At 68.1% G+C, this 18,303-nt stretch overlaps 2 protein-coding genes across 3 annotated transcripts in view; one reads left to right on the forward strand and one right to left on the reverse strand.

The window, feature by feature from the left end:
• The first annotated feature begins 505 nt into the window (after positions 1-505).
• C18H2orf42 (chromosome 18 C2orf42 homolog) lies at positions 506-9,746 on the forward strand. Its single transcript, XM_055696352.1, is given in 10 exon segments — positions 506-1,050; positions 2,092-2,929; positions 3,642-3,752; positions 4,112-4,216; positions 5,654-5,758; positions 7,126-7,233; positions 7,900-8,000; positions 8,099-8,258; positions 9,528-9,666; positions 9,668-9,746. Coding segments are annotated over 10 exon segments (1,767 nt in total). The 5' UTR covers positions 506-1,014; the 3' UTR covers positions 9,732-9,746.
• Positions 9,747-11,822: 2,076 nt separating this feature from the next.
• LOC102057736 (NPC1-like intracellular cholesterol transporter 1) overlaps positions 11,823-18,303 on the reverse strand; it is a 42,655-nt gene continuing 36,174 nt past the window's right edge. The window contains exons 13-19 of one of the 2 annotated variants that reach the window (XM_055696381.1): positions 17,215-17,329; positions 17,068-17,123; positions 16,830-16,981; positions 15,760-15,994; positions 12,348-12,461; positions 12,110-12,272; positions 11,823-11,982 (exon numbers count right to left, since the gene is read on the reverse strand). In XM_055696381.1, the coding sequence (XP_055552356.1) occupies positions 11,841-11,982; positions 12,110-12,272; positions 12,348-12,461; positions 15,760-15,994; positions 16,830-16,981; positions 17,068-17,123; positions 17,215-17,329 (977 nt within the window). In that variant the 3' untranslated portion in view covers positions 11,823-11,840. Of the gene's footprint in view, positions 11,983-12,109; positions 12,273-12,347; positions 12,462-15,759; positions 15,995-16,829; positions 16,982-17,067; positions 17,124-17,214; positions 17,330-18,303 lie in introns of those variants that run through there. The other variant, XM_055696382.1, reaches the window with a different exon arrangement.

Below are 18,303 nucleotides of genomic sequence, written 5' to 3' on the forward strand. Positions count from 1 at the left end.
AGAGGGGAAATGGGGAAAAATGACAAATGGAGGCACGTGTGCGCTTTTTGGCTCAGGCCGGGCCCGGGCGGGCGGGCAGCGGCTGCGGGGGGAATTCGGGGGGGAAAACGGGCGAAATCGGTGAAATGCGGCCGCGGGGGCTGCTGGGAGGTGTAGTCCGTGGCGCAGCGCCCCCTCCCGCGGACTGCACCTCCCAGCAGCCCCCGCGGCGTATCACATGGCAACGGCGAGCCAATAAGAGCGAAGGGGCGGGGCGCCATGGCGGGGCGGGGCGCGGGGCGCGCTGGCAGCGGTGCGGGCAGGAGCGGGGGGCGCGCGCTGCCGCCCAGGTAAGGAGGCGGGGGGGGGGGGGGGGGGGGCGCGCGGGACAGGAAGTGACATCAGAGCGGCGGGGAGCATGCTGGGAAGCCGCGAGCGCTGAGGGGCGCATGGGGGGGACACGCACACGGCGGGGGTGGGGGGTGGGGTGTGAAGGGGGGGCGGGAAAACGGAGGCCTCCTCCCCCCGTGCTTTGAGTCGGCGGGGTGTGACGTCACGGCGACGCCACGGCAGTGACGTCAGCGGAGCGCACAGCCCAGGGGTGGGCGAGGCGCTGCGGTTGAGGCCGCTGCTGTAGGCCTGGCCCAGAGGGGGGGTCGGGGCCCGGCCGTGGGGGGAGCCGGGGCCTGGCCCTGAGGGGAGGCCCCGCAGCACCGGGGGGGCCCGGCCTGGCTCTTCATGCAGGGCCCAGGGCCGCGCTGGGCCTACCCTCGGTGAGGGGGATGGGCTGCTGGGCTCCACAACCCCCCAGGCCCTGCCTTCCCCCCCCACCGGGGGCTTGGCACAGCGCCCCACTGCCCTGAGCTGTGCCCTGACCCCTGCAGCCAGGCGGGGGGCTCATACCTCCCACCCCCGATGGATTCATCTCGCCTAAGTAACGGCTGAGGGGCTGAGCCTGGTGTCGGTCGCCACAGGAGCACCGGGAGCTGCCTTCCGCCATCCCGGCTCACATCTGCCTTCAGGCGCTCGGTGCTGATGGCTCCACGGGATGTCACACCCCCGGCACTTATAGTAAATGTCCCTTTGCCTCCTCCCAGGGTCCCCGTCTGGCGCCCGCTGCCCTCACTGAGCGCACAGGCTGACTTGATGTCTCAGCCGCTTGTGGCTCTTCACGCGGTGCCTGGTATTGCCCAAGGAAAGGAGTTTTGGTGGCGGTGAGGAGCACCAGGTGGAGCCTGGGACGAGCGAAGGGCTGTCCCATGGGATCGAGGGCAGTGGGGCCGCCCTCCCAGCCTGCCTCGTGCGCTGGGGACGGGGCACTGCGTGAGCCCGGACAGGGGAGAAACGCTCAGTGCTTCAGACAGCAGGGCCACGGGGCTGGCAGCTCCTCCGAGCACCGGGGTGCTCACCAGGAACCGCTGTCTGGCTCCTCGGCCACCAGCCTAGCACAGAAACCCAGCGTGGGTGGATCCCCCCCCCCCATTCACCCCGTTTCTGTCCCGTCCACGTGGGGTTTTGTCCCCACCGTCACCGCCTCAGTGGGATTTCTGCTCTGGTGTCTCTCTGGCACACTTGGCCAGTGCTCGGGGGGGCTGTGTGAGCTCCTTCACCCCCATGTTCCCCCCACAGCGGTGGGCAGGCCGCCCAGCTTTACCTACACCCCACGTCCTTTGTGTAGTTTTATTCACCCCCGGAGGGTGAGCCCGTGGGATAAGACTGGGAAGTAGCAGGGGATGGGCTCCAGGCTGGAAGTGTCGGGGTCCGGTGCTTCCAAGGGTGTCACTTTGTCGCTCTGTGAAGAGGCGCGCGGCGTCGCTTCGGGCCCCGGTTGCAAGGAAGGAGCGGAGGTTGCTGGCCTGGGACAGTGACAGGGTGGCACAGTGACCGGCAGGGCCTCCTGCTCATCCTGCCGGCACCCAGCAGTCGCTGGTTTCCCCCCCTCCCTCTCTCCCCACCCCCTCCCCCATCTCTGCCACCGCTGAGGACTGAGGATGGCCACTGCCGGGACCTGTAGGTCTTAGCAGCAGAACGCCGCATCCCCGCTGTCCCTCCCACCCCACCCTCCTCCCCAAGCTGTTAACTCAGCCCCCTCCCCAATCTCTGCCCTTTCAGGTTCTCTGGAGGATGGAGCCGGCATCGGTGAGGACCAAAGTGCCCTCGTTTCTGTCTGACCTGGGGAAGGCCACGCTCCGGGGCATCCGCAAATGTCCCCGCTGCGGCACTTACAACGGCACCCGCGGCCTGAGCTGCAAGAACAAGAACTGCGGGACCGTTTTCCGCTACGGCACACGCAAGCAGCCCAGCGTCGATGCCGTCAAGATCATCACCGGCTCTGACTTACAGGTTTATTCGGTGCGGCAGAGGGACCGGGGACCGGATTACCGGTGCTTTGTGGAGCTGGGGGTCTCAGAGACGGCCATCCAGACGGTGGACGGGACCATCATCACGCAGCTCAGCTCCGGCCGCTGCTACGTGCCCTCGTGCCTGAAAGCCTCCACACAAGGCGTGGTGGAGAACCAGTGCCAGCACGTCAAACTGGCCCTGAACTGCCAAACTGAGGCCACCCCGCTCACCCTGAAAAGCTCGGTGCTCAGCTCCATGCAGGCTTCGCCCGAAACCAAACAAACCATATGGCAGCTGGCGACCGAGCCCACGGGGCCGCTGGTGCAGCGCATCACCAAGAACATCCTGGTGGTGAAGTGCAAGGCCAGCCAGAAGCACAGCCTCGGCTACCTGCACGCCTCCTTCGCCCAGAAGATGAGCGCCAAGACGCTGGCGGACCACAGGTTCTCCTGCTCCTGCCAGGCTCTGAAGCCCAGCAAGGGTGGCCCTGCTGAGGAGGAGGTGCCGCCGTCACGCTGCATTCACTTCTTCGCCTGCATCTGCGCCTTCGCCAGCGACGAGAGCCTGGCGCAGGAGTTTGCCGACTTCCTCGCCTATGACTCCGGCGGTAGGTGATGCGCAGAGGATGTCGGCGAGGCCGATGCCACCCACTCGTGCTCTGGCAGCTACCTGGCTTTGCCTGGGCTGCCCGTACACCCGTGGGTGCTTCGTTAGCCGGGGCTTTCGGTCCTGCCCCCTCCCTCTGCGAGCAGGGAGCTTTGTGGGGAGTGATCCCTCCCGGGCTGCACCTTGCTCCTGGCTCCCAGCGTGTGGGAGCAGAGCGGGGAGCCGGGGTGGGCACATCCCGCCGGGCTTCGCTGCGATGGGTGCTGAGGGCGAGTCAGGTCCCTCTCTGCGCTGGGAGCCACCAGGCGTCCTCTTCCCCCTGTGGGCCAGAGCGGTGCTCATTGTGAACCCCCCCTTTCCACAGCAGCCGCCTCTGGGGTTCGGTCCCCTGGGGGTCTGTGTACCCCGATAGGTGCCCTTGGGTAATTCTGCCCCGTCTTTAGGCACCCAAAGGTGAAAATCTGCCCTGAGGAGAGCGACCTGGGTGATGCGAGTGAATTAAAATCACCCCTTGCCTCGGTGTTTTCCCCCTAAAGCACGTCTGCAGGCCTGTGAGGGCTTTGGGGTTTCTCTGCAGGCATTTGGGGTGTGCTGGGAGGTCTCGGGGTGGGGGAAGCGCCAGCGTGGGGCCAGGGATGCGAGACCCTCACGTCCCCACAGCGCTGGTGCACGTGGTTGAGCTGCTCTTAAGGACAGAGGCTTGTTTCTCCTAGGTCTGAAAGGGATGGCGGTCCCGCAGCTGGTCGGCAGCGCTGAATCCACGGCGCAGGCCGGGGAGGTGGCCGCTGCCAAGCCCAAGAAGAGGAAAAAGGACCCGGCGCCGGGTGAGCTGGAGGATCTGTGGGACGGGGCGGACGCGGTCCGAAGCCAAAAGCCCTCACCCGGCGGGCAGGACCGCAGGAGGGGTGGCCCTGCCGGAATTGGAGCCGGCTGCGGGCCGTGCCCGGTGCCGGGTGGGCGCTTTCGGAGCGGCTCTGGGTGTCGGGCGCGCTCCTGCCCAGTCTGAGCAGGTCTTGTAGCGACCGTTAGTGGTGTTAAGGTGGGAAGAGCTGCGGTGACAGCCCACCCTAAGGCGAGAGGTGACTCCTCCATCCCGCCCGCTCTGCCTGCGGCAGGGTGCCCGCACGGGTGCCCGCGGAGCCCTGCGACTTGTGCACTGACGCTCTCTGAAACGATCCCTCAGGGGCGCAGGCGGCCAGCCCTCTCCTGGCTCAGGACCTGGCGCACAGCACCCCCAGGAGAAGCAGCCTGAAGAAGCCGGCCGTCGCCTCCTCGCTGAAAAGACAAGGTAAGCTTCGGCTCTGCCGGTGCGCCGGTGGTCAGGAGCGCGCGGGGACCGGGCAGACACCATCAGGGACCACGCAGATGCCTGTGGCCGTTCGCTTTGTGCTGCTGTCACCCCTGCAGGGGGGATGACCAAGCCCTCTCCGTCCCTCGCTTGCTCTAGGCGGTGAAGTTGGGCTCCCTCGCTGTCACCGGGAGCTGTGTGCAGCTCGTGTGGCTCTGCCTGGCCCTGGAAGTGGTGGGTTGTTAGAGAAGGACGATGCCGGTGTCCTCCCAGGGCAGCTCTTTGGTGGATTTCGTGGCGTGGCAAGCTTGAAGGAGTTGGCTCGTGGCAGCGCCAGCGCTGTCATGAGTGGACAGGTGTGACATTAACGTCTCCAGATACAATTAAGCGCCCTCCTGGACAAAACATACAGGCAAATCGGTTCAGGCGAAGTTGTGAGCTGGTCTCTGTTGCTTTTTGGCCACTGCTGATGTTTGCAGCATCTCTTGATGTCCAGAGCTGCTGGCAGGGGGACTTGTCACCAGAGTAACTGTGGTTTCTAGTGGCAGATCCTTGCTCGGAAGCACGGTCCGGGCTCTGGCGGGGTGCAGGGAGCGTGCCGGCGTTAAAGGCGATGGGAACTCGGGTGGCCCTGGCCACCTCGGGGAGACTGTCGTGGGCACACACGTAATACCTGTGGCGCCCGAGCAGGAGGCTGTGTGTCGGTACGTGGTTCTGTATGGTGTGTGGCGGGGGAGGGCTTAGTCCAACGCCACGAAAACCCGTGGGTTTTCCCAGCCACTCGGAGCCCTTTGGAGAAAGCCGCTCTCCGTGCCGGCTGCGGTCTGGGCCTGGGTTACGAGCCGTTGTGTAGCGCTTTGGTTCCTCTTAACGTTTAGTTTTGGCCTGGAAAAAGTGGTACTAATCGCTCGTTTCCCACCCACCCCTTTCCCTCCTGAGCTAGACAGAGCGCACCCGTCCCGCCCCGCAGCCCGCGATGGCTTGTGTTGCTCCCGCAGCCGCAGGTGTGCCCCGGGGGGGGCATGTCGGTGCCCTTGGGGGGGCCGTGGGGGTCCCTCCCCTAGGAACGGGTGCTGTGGAGGCGGCCACCTGGTGAGATGACAGTTGTAGCGAGGTGTTGAGGCTGCAGCTCTTGCTGAGAGCCGACGTGGGCTGTGGGCCGTCGCAGCCCTACGCAGCCCCGCGTTTCCGAGCCCGGTGGAGCGGAGAAGCTGAGCCGCCGGAAGGCCCGCGGCGTTCGCCTCTTCTCCTGCCGCCTTGCCGAGCCCTGTTTAACGCCGGCGTTGAGCTGAGCGAGTTACTTGTGCCTGTGCTGCCGGGGAAGCTCGCGCAGGTCAAGCGGGGAGCGCCGGGCAGGGGATTTCTCCCAGGCGTCGGGCTCGGCGCTCCGCCTGCGCGCCGCCGCCGGTTCTGACGTCCCCTCCTTTTGTGGCACAGGCTGCACCCAGCTGCTGGACGAGTCGCAGGTGACGCTCTCCTTCCAGGACTGGCTGGCCAGCGTCACCGAGCGCATCCATCAGACCATGCATTACCAGTTTGAGGGTAAGGCTTCGGGGAGCCTTTGGGCATCGCTCCCCTCCGTGCGCTGCCTCCGTCGTTAACGTGGCGGCAGCGTTAAGGAACCGTCAGCCCTGAGGGAGGCGAGTGCTTTCTCCAGCTTGGAGCGATGTTCTTTAGCCCTGGGAAGTTTCTATCAATTAGTGAGCTTTGATTTAATTTCTGCATGTGGATTTAACGCTTAGCAGCAGCCCGGTGCTTATGCTTATGCTGGGGAAGGGAGAAATTCCCTTATTGATACTTGATATTAAACTGCTTGGGGCCACGTGGGAGAGGTGGGACGCCTCGTGTGGCGTTAAATCAGTCTCAGACATGCCGATAATCCACGTTTCCTCCCGTGGCCATCCTCCTCATCCTCCGCAGGCCCCACCACGCCTCGACGGCAGGACTGTGCTCAGCACGGGGCTCGTGTATAGCTACAGCTCGTGGCTACGACATCTGGGGGTGGGCTACTGCCCACTACGAGCAGCGTGGGCCTTGTGTGGGTGGCAGGGCACGTCTCCAGCCCACCCCCTGGCCGGAGGCAGCAGCTTGCGTCAGCTCTGGAAAGCTCCGTTCTGGAGACGGACTTGATAAATCTCTGGGCTGCTTCCTCCGGCTGGCCCCTGCTGCCGAGCAGCTGGGCTCACCTAAAGAGAGGGACCCCCAAAAATGCCTGAAGGGGAGCTGGAGCGCTCTTAAGTTTGTCACGCAAGACCCACACGTGACCAGCTGGCCCCGCAAAGTGGCACAGGGCGCAGGCAGGTCGGCTGAGAGCCACGGGCAGCTGTGCGCACTTGGTGGTCGGGCTCCGTGATCTCAAGGGGCTCTGAGAACCACAGAATCCTCGAGGTGGGACACTTAGGACAACAGTTTTGTCGCTCCCCGCAGCAGTGTCACCCCAGCTTTGCAGCGAGACCGAAAGCCTGGTGGGACACAGCCCGGCGGCCGCACGCCCCAGGGTGAGGCAGGCCGGGGCACGCGGGGTGACCGAGGGGCTGGGGGCTCTCGCAGGGGGCTGGGGCTGTTGCCTGGAGCACAGGGGGAGTCTCTGCTGGGAAAGATCCTAGAATATCCCAAGTTGGAAAGGATCCGTGAGGATCGGCGAGCCCGGCTGGCTGCTCCTCCCCAGGTGAGGTGTTGCTGTTCCGTTCTGCCTGGTAGAAGCGACGGGACCAGGCTGCGCAGCCGCACGCGGGGCGTGAAACACCCAACCTGGGCAAATATTTTACCGAGAAGGGCGTCAGAGGCGGGCGGTGCTCTCCCTCCGCTGCTGCAGGCTCAAAACTCGAGTGGGTAGGGGGGGGGGGGGCGTCACTAACACCGCAGCCCCCCCGCCTTCACCCCACGCCTCCCTCTTGGTGCCCGCACAGGCAAGCCGGAGCCGCTGGTGTTCCACATCCCTCAGGCTTTCTTCGAGGCGCTGCAGCAGAGGATCTCCAGCGGGAGCGCGAAGAAGAGGCTGCCCAACTCCACCACAGGTCAGCTGCACCCACGCCGGCGCGCGGGGCGTGCTGGGTGCCGGCCGCTGGGCCCAAAAACCAGCAACAGCAAGAAAAAAAAACAACAACAAACAAAAAAACCAAACAACAGTTCCACGCTCTCCCTTCTGGTTTCCAGCGGCTTTTCCCTGGGCTGCGGTTAAGGGGGGGGGTCCTGAGCTGGGGGGGGGGGGGGGGGCCCAGCCGCTGGCGTTGAGCTGAGCGGGAATAAACCCACCGAGACTTTGTTCCCCATCTCGGACCGGTTAACGGTTGGGTTTCATCTTCGGGGGCTTTTCCAACCGAAATGATTCGATAGGAGGTTAAACACCCCCTGGCAGCGCTGCGGGAGGACGGGGTCACCACCCCCGCTTGTCCCCCTCCATCTGTCTGTCACCAAAGAGCGGTGGCGGCGCGTCTGCGCCCCTTCAAACTCACCGGGTTGGCTTCATCGGTCAGTTTTATTATTTTTTTGTTTGTTTGTTTGATAATTCACTTTTATTCCGAGTCCCCCTGGCCAGGACGGCGCCGCGTGCTGGGGCTGCCTCCCGGCAAGGCTGGGCAGAGCCACCAAAGAGGAAGGGGGAGAAGGGGTCAGAAAGCCCCCCCAAGCGTCACGGCGAGCCCCCCCCCGCCCCCCCCTCAGCAGCCTCTCCCTCCCCGCAGCTTTCGTCCGCAAGGACGCCCTGCCCCTGGGCACCTTCTCCAAGTACACGTGGCACATCACCAACGTCCTGCAGGTCAAGCAGATCTTCGATACGCCCGAGGTAAGGGGGGGTGGGGTGGGGGGGGGGGCAGCCCAGCCCCGCTGCTGCGCCCCCTCCCACGCAGCCCCCTTACGCCAGCGCTCCCCCCTTGCCGGCAGCTGCCCTTGGAGATCACCCGCAGCTTCATCCAGAACCGGGACGGGACCTACGAGCCGTTCCGGTGCCCGAGGGTGGAGGTGGAGAGCATCGCCGAGGCCTACGGGCACGAGCGGCAGCCCCCCATCCGGCCCCTGGAGCTCAGGACCTTCCTCAAAGTGGGTGAGTGGGGCAGCCCCCCGCCCCGGGGAACGGCCCCCCCGCAGCCCCCCCGCTGGGCAGCTCCGCCTCGGGGTACCGGTACCGGGGCGGGAGCGCTGGGCCGGGCTGGGCTGGGCTGGGGGGGGGAACTGGGCTTGGGGGTGACTGGGCTGGGCTGGGGGGGTCGGGGGGGGGACTGGGCTGGGCTGGCGGGGGGAACTGGGTTTGGGGGGGACTGGGCTGGGGGGGTGGGAACTGGGCTGGGCTGGAGGGGGGGGACTGGGTAGGCTGGGGGGGGGGAACTGGGCTTGGGGGTGACTGGGCTGGGCTGGGGGGGGGACGGGACTGGGCTGGGCTGGGCTGGCGGGGGGAACTGGGTTTGGGGGGGACTGGGCTGGGCTGGGGGGGTGGGAACTGGGCTGGGCTGGAGGGGGGGGACTGGGCTGGGCTGGGGAACTGGGCTTGGGGGGGACTGGGTTGGGCTGGGCTGGGGGGGGGTGGGAACTGGGCTGGGCTGGGGGAACTGGGCTGGGCTGGAGGGGGGGAACTGGGCTGGGGAACTGAGCTTGGGGGTGACTGGGCTGGGCTGGGGGGAGGGTGGGAACTGGGCTGGGGGGGGGAACTGGGTTTGGGGGTGACTGGGCTGGGCTTTGGGGGGGGAAATTGGGCTTGGGGGGAACTGGGCTGGGCTGGGGACCTGGGCTTGGGGGAACTGGGCTGGGCTGGGGGGGAAACTGGGCTGGGAGGGGGGGGACACCTGGGCTTGGGGGGAACTGGGCTGGGCTTTGGCGGGGGGGAATTGGGCTTGGGGGGAATTGGGCTGGGCTGGGCTGGGGGGGAACTGGGCTGGGCTGGGGGGGAACTGGGCTGGGCTGGGGGGGGGAACTGGGCTTGGGGGGAACTGGGCTGCACTGAGCTGGGCTGGGGGGGAACTGGGCTGGGCTGGGGACCTGGTCTTGGGGGTGACTGGGCTGGGCAGGGGGGGGATGACTGGGATTGGGGGAACTGGGCTGGGCTGGGGGGGGAACTGGGCTGGGGGGGGCGGGACCTGGGCTTGGGGGGAACTGGGCTGGGCTGGGGACCTGGTCTTGGGGGTGACTGGGCTGGGCTGGGGGCGGGGGGGGAACTGGGCTGGGAGGGGGGGGAACTGGGCTGAGGGGAGGTGGGCTGGTGTTGGGGGGGGAGGATGGGCTGGGCTTGGGGGGTGGAGCGCAGCCCCCCTGTGCCCCAGCTGCCCGCTTCAGGGGGGGTGGGCACCTGCACCCACACTCCCCCCCCCTCGCCCCCCAGGGAACACCTCCCCCACCCAGAAGGAGCCCACCCCCTTCATCATCGAGTGGATCCCCAACATCCTCCCCCAGGCCCGCATCGGGGAGCTGCGCATCAAGTTCCAGTACGGCCACCACGGGGGGCCCCCCCCCGACCACCGCCCCCCCCCCCGCCATGGAGCCCGCGCTGGAGCTCCCCCCGCTCACCACCATCACCTTCCCCTGAGCCCCCCCCTCCCCCCCCCCACGGAGGGGGGCACCCCGTGGGCCTGCCAGCACCCAGGTGGGCTCCCACAAAATAAATGCGCGTGTCCCCCCCTCGTCGGGTGCTCTGAGCATCCCTGCACCCACTGGGGGGGGGGCGGGGGGGGGCTGCACATTGAGAAGCCCCCCAAGGTGGGCAGGAGGGGCACCCCGGCGGGGGTCAGGCAATACCAGGGGAAGGGGAGGGGGACACCCAGGAGGGGTGGGGGCAGGGGAAGGGGGTGGCACCCACCCGGGGGGGGGAGGGGGCGGCAGACACCCCAGAGGGGCTCAGGGGGTCCCTACGTGGGGGTCGCTGGGGGGGGGTCCCTGCACTGCAGAGCCCGGCGGTACCCACGCCCTGGCTGCAGGAGCTGCACCTCACCGGGGGGGGGGGCCGCATGGCACATGGCACCCTTGGGGGGGGGCACATGGCACCCTTGGGGGGGGCACATGGCACCCATGGGGGGCACATGGCACCTATGGGGGAGGGGCACATGGCACCCATCGGGGGGGCACATGGCACCCATGGGGGGGGGGGGGCACATGGCACCCTTGGGGGGGGCACATGGCACCCATGGGGGAGGGGCACATGGCACCCATCGGGGGGGCACATGGCACCCATGGGGGAGGGGCACATGGCACCCATCGGGGGGGGCACATGGCACCCATGGGGGGGGGGCACATGGCACCCATGGCGGGGGGGCCGCACCCCCACCAGTGCCCGGCTGGGCACAGACCCCAACCACGGCGGGGCCCCCCCTCACCCCCCATCCCCCCCCCGGCCACCAGCTCCCCCCGAGCAGCTCAAGGAGCCCCCAGGTTCTCCCAGAAGTCACCGCTGCCCCCCCCCGAACCGGCCCAACGCCTCCCAGTGCCCATTCAGAGCCAGCCCAGTGCTCCCAGTGCCCTCTCAGAACCAGCCCGGTGCCCCCCGGTGCTCCCAGTTCTCATTCAAAAGCCATCCCGGTGCCCCCCAGTGGCCATTCAGAGCCTTTCCAGTTCCCCCCCCCGTGCTCCCAGTGCCCATTCAGAGCCTTTCCAGCGCTCCCAGTACCCTCTCAGAACCAGCCCAGTACTCCCAGTGGCCATTCAGAGCCGTTCCAGTTCCCCCTCAGTGCTCCCAGTGGCCATTCAGAGCCATTTCCAGTTCCCCCCGGAGCCATCCCAGTGCTCCCAGTGGCCATTCAGAGCCATTCCAGTTCCCCCCCGGAGCCATCCCAGTGCTCCCAGTGCCCATTCAGAGCCATCCCAGTTCCGCCCCCAGTGCTCCCAGTGCCCATTCAGAGCCTTTCCAGCGCTCCCAGTACCCTCTCAGAACCAGCTGAGTGCTACCAGTGCCCCCCAGTGCTCCCAGTGGCCATTCAGGGCCATTCCAGTGCCCCCCAGTGCTCCCAGTGGCCACGCAGAGCCATCCCAGTCCCCCCCCCCAGAGCCATCCCAGTGCCCCCCAGTGCTCCCAGTGGCCATTCAGAGCCATCCCAGTTCCCCCCCAGAGCCATCCCCGTGCTCCCAGTGCCCATTCAGAGCCATCCCAGTTCCCCCCCCAGTGCTCCCAGTGCCCATTCAGAGCCTTTCCAGCGCTCCCAGTACCCTCTCAGAACCAGCTGAGTGCTACCAGTGCCCCCCAGTGCTCCAGTGGCCATTCAGGGCCATCCCAGTGCCCCCCAGTGCTCCCAGTGGCCACGCAGAGCCATCCCAGTGCCTCCCAGCACCTCCAGTACCAGCCCAGTACTGCCCAGTGCCCCCCATTCCTCCCCGCACGGCCTCCAGCCACCGTCTCCCTGCCCACAGCGCGATGGTGGCACTCGGGGGGCTGGGGGGCGCCCCAGGGGGTCCTTGTCCCCCCCATGGTGTCCTTGTCCCCCCACGGGGTCCGTGTGCCCCACACCTCCCCTGTGACACCCCCATGCCCCACCCCCACCCCCGTCCCCACGCCACCCACTGCCTTGTCCCCAACCGTCCCCTTGTGCCCCGCATGTCCCCCGCGTGCCCCAGACATCCCAATTAAACCCAGTCCCGCGTCTGAGAAAACCAGTTTAAATACAAGAGCCGTAGGGGAGGGGGGGGGGGGGGGGAGGGGCAGGGGGGCTCAGTCCTTGTCCTTGTCCTTGTCCTTGTCCTTGTCCTTGTCCTTGAAGCAGGGGTTGCCGAGGGCCAGCCCCACACCCTGCCCCACACCCCGCCCCCGTGTCCCCCCGCCGTGTCCCCCGCCGCCACCCGCGGGCTGGGTCCTGCGGGGACAGTTGGGGCCAGGCTGCCATCGTCCTGGGGGGGGGGGGAGGGGACAGGGGGGGGACAGCGGGGAGGGGGCGCCGTCCCACAAGGGGGGGTGGGGGGGGGGGCACGGGGGGGTCTTACCGACGTAGCTGAGGAGGACGGGGAGGAAGAGCAGCCCGTGCGCCAGCCCCGCCAGCGTGATGATGAGGTTGAGGCGGAAGAAGAAGACCTGGACCAGGCGCGCCTTGGCGAAGGCCAGCACCACGATGCCCGGCAGGTTGGTCATGGCCACCCCGGCCACCACCTGCGGTGACAGGGTCAGCGCCGGCCGGGTCACCCCGGCCAGGGGAGGGGGGGGGCGTCCCGCCGCCGTGCCCACCTTGCTGCCCATGTTGACGGTGGCGTCGGCGGCGCGGCCCACGCGGCTGGGCGCGGGGCTGTGGGCGAAGGCGCACGTCAGGTGGGACACGAACTCCACCGAGATGCCCACGGCCTGCGGGGACCCGCTGTCACCTGGGGGCACCCCGGGGCGCCCCGACGGGCTGGCACTGGGTGCCCGGCCCGTGCCGGTGCGCCCCCACGGCCCCGTGCCACCCCGCGTGTCCCAAGGCCACCTGCCACCTCCTGTACCCCCAAAGCCACCTCACACGTGCCTCCGTGCCACCCCAGGCGTCCCCATGCCACCCCACATGTCCTCCATGCCACCCCAGGTGTCCCCATGCCACCCCAGCTGTCCCCGTGCCACCCCAGGTGTGCCTCCATGCCACCCCAGGCGTCCCCATGCCACCCCACGTACCCCTCTGCCATCCCACATGTCCCAGGCTGCTCTGTCCCCATGTCACCCTGCATGTCCCTGGGCCTTCTGCCACCTCCTGTACCCCCAAGGCCGTGCCATGTGCCACCCCCGTCCTCCCACATGCCCCAGGTCCCCGTGCCACCCCATGTGCCACCCCATGTGCCCTAGGTCCCCATGCCACCGCACATGCTCCATGTGCCACCCCCATGTGCTCCACGTGCCCCAGCTCCCCATGCCACCCCACGTGCCACCCCATGTGCTCCACATACCCCAGGTCCCCACGCCACCCCATGTGCCACCCCACGTGCTCTCCGTGCCATCCCACGTGCCCCAGGTCCCCGTGCCACCCCATGTGCCACCCCACATGCCCCAGGTCCCCGTGCCACCCCATGTGCCACCCCACATGCCCCAGGTCCCTGTGCCACCCCATGTGCCACACCACGTGCTCTCCATGCCACCCCACGTGCTCCAGGTCCCTGTGCCACCCCATGTGCCACCCCATGTGCTCTCCATGCCACCCCACATGCCCCAGGTCCCCGTGCCACCCCATGTGCCACCCCACATGCCCCAGGTCCCTGTGCCACCCCATGTGCCACCCCATGTGCTCTCCATGCCACCCCACATGCCCCAGGTCCCTGTGCCACCCCATGTGCCACACCACGTGCTCTCCATGCCACCCCACGTGCTCCAGGTCCCCGTGCCACCCCACGTGCCCCAGGTCCCTGTGCCACCCCATGTGCCACCCCATGTGCTCTCCATGCCACCCCACATGCCCCAGGTCCCTGTGCCACCCCATGTGCTCTCCATGCCACCCCACATGCCCCAGGTCCCTGTGCCACCCCATGTGCCACCCCACATGCCCCCAGGTCCCTGTGCCACCCCATGTGCCACACCACGTGCTCTCCATGCCACCCCACATGCCCCAGGTCCCTGTGCCACCCCATGTGCCACACCACGTGCTCTCCATGCCACCCCACGTGCTCCAGGTCCCCGTGCCACCCCACGTGCCCCAGGTCCCTGTGCCACCCCATGTGCCACCCCATGTGCTCTCCATGCCACCCCACATGCCCCAGGTCCCCGTGCCACCCCATGTGCCACCCCACATGCCCCAGGTCCCTGTGCCACCCCATGTGCTCTCCATGCCACCCCCACATGCCCCAGGTCCCCGTGCCACCCCATGTGCCACCCCACATGCCCCAGGTCCCTGTGCCACCCCATGTGCCACCCCATGTGCTCTCCATGCCACCCCACATGCCCCAGGTCCCCGTGCCACCCCATGTGCCACACCACATGCCCCAGGTCCCTGTGCCACCCCATGTGCCACCCCATGTGCTCTCCATGCCACCCCACATGCCCCAGGTCCCTGTGCCACCCCATGTGCCACACCACGTGCTCTCCATGCCACCCCCACATGCCCCAGGTCCCCGTGCCACCCCATGTGCCACCCCACATGCCCCAGGTCCCTGTGCCACCCCATGTGCTCTCCATGCCACCCCCACATGCCCCAGGTCCCCGTGCCACCCCATGTGCCACCCCCACATGCCCCAGGTCCCTGTGCCACCCCATGTGCCACCCCATGTGCTCTCCATGCCACCCCACATGCCCCAGGTCCCCGTGCCACCCCATGTGCCACCCCACATGCCCCAGGTCCCTGTGCCACCCCATGTGCCACCCCATGTGCTCTCCATGCCACCCCACATGCCCCAGGTCCCTGTGCCACCCCATGTGCCACACCACGTGCTCTCCATGCCACCCCACGTGCTCCAGGTCCCCGTGCCACCCCACGTGCCCCAGGTCCCTGTGCCACCCCATGTGCCACCCCATGTGCTCTCCATGCCACCCCACATGCCCCAGGTCCCGTGCCACCCCATGTGCCACCCCACATGCCCCAGGTCCCTGTGCCACCCCATGTGCCACCCCCATGTGCTCTCCATGCCACCTCCACATGCCCAGGTCCCCGTGCCACCCCATGTGCCACCCCACATGCCCCAGGTCCCTGTGCCACCCCATGTGCCACCCATGTGCTCTCCATGCCACCCCACATGCCCCAAGGTCCCCTGTGCCACCCCATGTGCCACACCACGTGCTCTCCATGCCACCCCACGTGCCCCAGGTCCCTGTGCCACCCCATGTGCCACCCCACATGCCCCAGGTCCCTGTGCCACCCCATGTGCCACACCACGTGCTCTCCATGCCACCCCACATGCCCCAGGTCCCCGTGCCACCCCACGTGCCCCAGGTCCCTGTGCCACCCCATGTGCCACCCCATGTGCTCTCCATGCCACACCCACATGCCCCAGGTCCCCGTGCCACCCCATGTGCCACCCCACATGCCCCAGGTCCCTGTGCCACCCATGTGCTCTCCATGCCACCTCCACATGCCCCAGGTCCCCGTGCCACCCCATGTGCCACCCCACATGCCCCAGGTCCCTGTGCCACCCCATGTGCACCCCCATGTGCTCTCCATGCCACCCCCACATGCCCCAGGTCCCCGTGCCACCCCATGTGCCACCCCACATGCCCCAGGTCCCTGTGCCACCCATGTGCCACCCCATGTGCTCTCCATGCCACCACCACATGCCCCAGGTCCCCTGTGCCACCCCATGTGCCACACCACGTGCTCTCCATGCCACCCCACGTGCTCCAGGTCCCCGTGCCACCCCACGTGCCCCAGGTCCCTGTGCCACCCCATGTGCCACCCCATGTGCTCTCCATGGCCACCCACCACATGCCCCAGGTCCCCGTGCCACCCGCCATTGTGCCACCCCACATGCCCCAGGTCCCTGTGCCACCTCCATGTGCTCTCCATGCCACCACCACATGCCCCAGGTCCCCGTGCCACCCCATGTGCACACACCACGTGCTCTCCATGCCACCCCACGTGCTCCAGGTCCCTGTGCCACCCCACGTGCCCCAGGTCCCTGTGCCACCCCACATGCCCCAGGTCCCCGTGCCACCACCGCGTGCTCCACATGCCACCCCGCGTGCCCCGCACCGCGACAAGGTTGATGAGGGCCCACGGCGTTGTAGGGGACGTCCCAGAGGGCCATGGCGCCCACGGTGTCCACCAGGATCATGGCGATGGTGAGCAAGGGTGGCGCCGCTGGAGCGGCAGGTCCATGCCCAGCAGCAGGAAGGAGACGCCGAAGGTGGGCACCAGGCACAGCGCCAGCGTCACCAGCCCCTCGGCCACCACCGTCAGGTACTGCTCGTAGTAGACGTAGGTCACCCTGCCGGGGCGTCACCCGCCACGCTGGCACCCAGCGCCCGTGCCCCCCGCGGGGTGCCCCCAGCCGGTACCCACAAGCGCCCGGCTGGGCACCCCCAACCTGGGCACCCACAGCACCCCCGGCTCAGCACCCACAGGGACCCCTCACCGGGCACCCACAGGGACCCCCAGCTCAGCACCCACAGGGACCCCCGGCTCAGCACCCACACGGACCCCCCGGCTCAGCACCCACAGCTCAGCACCCACAGGGGACCCCTCACCGGGCACCCACAGGGACCCCCCAGCTCAGCACCCACAGGGACCCCCGGCTCAGCACCCACACAGACCCCCGGCTCAGCACCCACATGGACCCCCGGCTCAGCACCCACAGGGACCCCCGGCTCAGCACCCACAGCACCCCCGACTCAGCACCCACACGGACCCCTCACCAGGCACCCACACGGACCCCCAGCTCAGCACCCACAGGGACCCCCCGGCTCAGCAACCCACACAGACCCCCCGCTCAGCACCCACAGCACCCACGGCTCAGCATCCACACAGACCCCCCGGCTCAGCACCCACAGGACCCCCGGCTCAGCACCCACAAGCACCCACGGCTCAGCACCCACAGGGACCACCCGGCTCAGCACCCACATGGACCCCCGGCTCAGCACCCACACGGACCCCTCACCAGGCACCCACACGGACCCCAGCTCAGCACCCACACGGACCCCGCTCAGCACCCCAAGCTGGGCACCCACCCTGACCCCCAACCGGAGCACCCACAGCACCCTGCGCCGGGCACCCCCTCCCCACCCTCCCGCAGCTGAGCGCCCCGACCCGCGGCGGGTGCTCACGTGTAGGGGAAGACTCGGAAGTCTGGATGGGTGCCGGGCACGCGGCGCAGCGTGGCGGTGAGCTCCTCGGCCAGGGCGCGGGCAGCCCCGCAGCGCCGCCGTGTACTCCTGCGAGGTGCGCAGCGGGCGCTGGTACGCCATGAAACGGGAGGCTGCCGGAGATGGCGGGGTGGGGGGGGGGGGTCAGCCGGGCACCCTAGGGTGCCCCCCTACCCTGCGCCACCCACCCTGCACTCACCCAGGATGGTGCCGTTGGCGTCCATGCTCACTGCCGTGTCGTAGGCGCCCAGGCCGCTGTGGGAGGGGGGAAAGGGGTGAGGGGGGCTCCCAGGGCCGTGGGGAGGGGGCACCCGGAGCCGGGGTGTCCCCCCCAGGTGGCACCTACCCCTTGGCGCACTGCAGGGTGGGGCGGTCGTGGAGGAACCAGGGCAGGAACCGCTCGAACTCCTCCACCGTCGGGCGCCGCGTGACTTTGAGGCACTTGAAGCAGGTGGGGTCATCTGTGGGCACAGCCGCGCTCAGCGCCCCCGCGGGCGCCCACGGGGAGCCGGGGCCAGCACCCAACGGGCACCACGGCAGGCACCCGCGAGGCCCCCAGGGGACATCACAACAGGCTCCCAGTGGCCACCATGGCGGGCACCCAACAGCCACCATGGTGGGCACCCAACGTACACCCAATGGCCACCCACCATGGTGGGCACCCAACAGCCACCATGGTGGGCACCCAACGTACACCCACCATGGGTGGGCACCCAACGTACACCCAACTGGCCACCCAACCGCCACCATAGTGGGCACCCAACGTACTCCTAAATGGCCACCCAACAGCCACCGTGGTGGGCACCCAATGTACACTCAATGGCCACCACGGTGGGCACCCAATGGCCACCATGGTGGGCACCCACCATACCCCCTGGGCACCCAACGTACACCCAAATGACCACCCAACAGCCAACAGTGCCAAGCATGCCAACAGTGGGCATGCAATGCACACCAAATGGCCACCCACCATGGTGGGCACCCAACAGCCACCATGGTGGGCATCCAACGTACACCCAAATGGCCACCGTGGTGGGCACCCAACGTACACCCAATGGCTACCATGGTGGGCACCCAACGTACACCCTGGGCACCCAACGTACACCCAAATGGCCACCCACCATGGTGGGCACCCAATGTACACCCACCGTGGTGGGCACCCACCGTACAACCAATGGCCACCCACCACGGTGGGCACCCAACGTACAACCAATGGCCACCCACCACGGTGGGCACCCAACATACACCCAACTGGCCACCCAACAGCCACCATGGTGGGCACCCAATGTACACCCAATGGCCACCATGGTGGGCACTCACCATACCCCCTGGGCACCCACCATACACCCAAATGGCCACCCACCATGGTGGGCACCCAACAGCCACCATGGTGGGCACCCAACGTACACCCAAATGGCCACCCACTATGGTGGGT

The sequence above is a fragment of the Falco cherrug genome, chromosome 18 (assembly GCF_023634085.1).
Source record: "Falco cherrug isolate bFalChe1 chromosome 18, bFalChe1.pri, whole genome shotgun sequence".
In the NCBI taxonomy this organism is placed as follows: Eukaryota; Metazoa; Chordata; class Aves; order Falconiformes; family Falconidae; genus Falco; species Falco cherrug.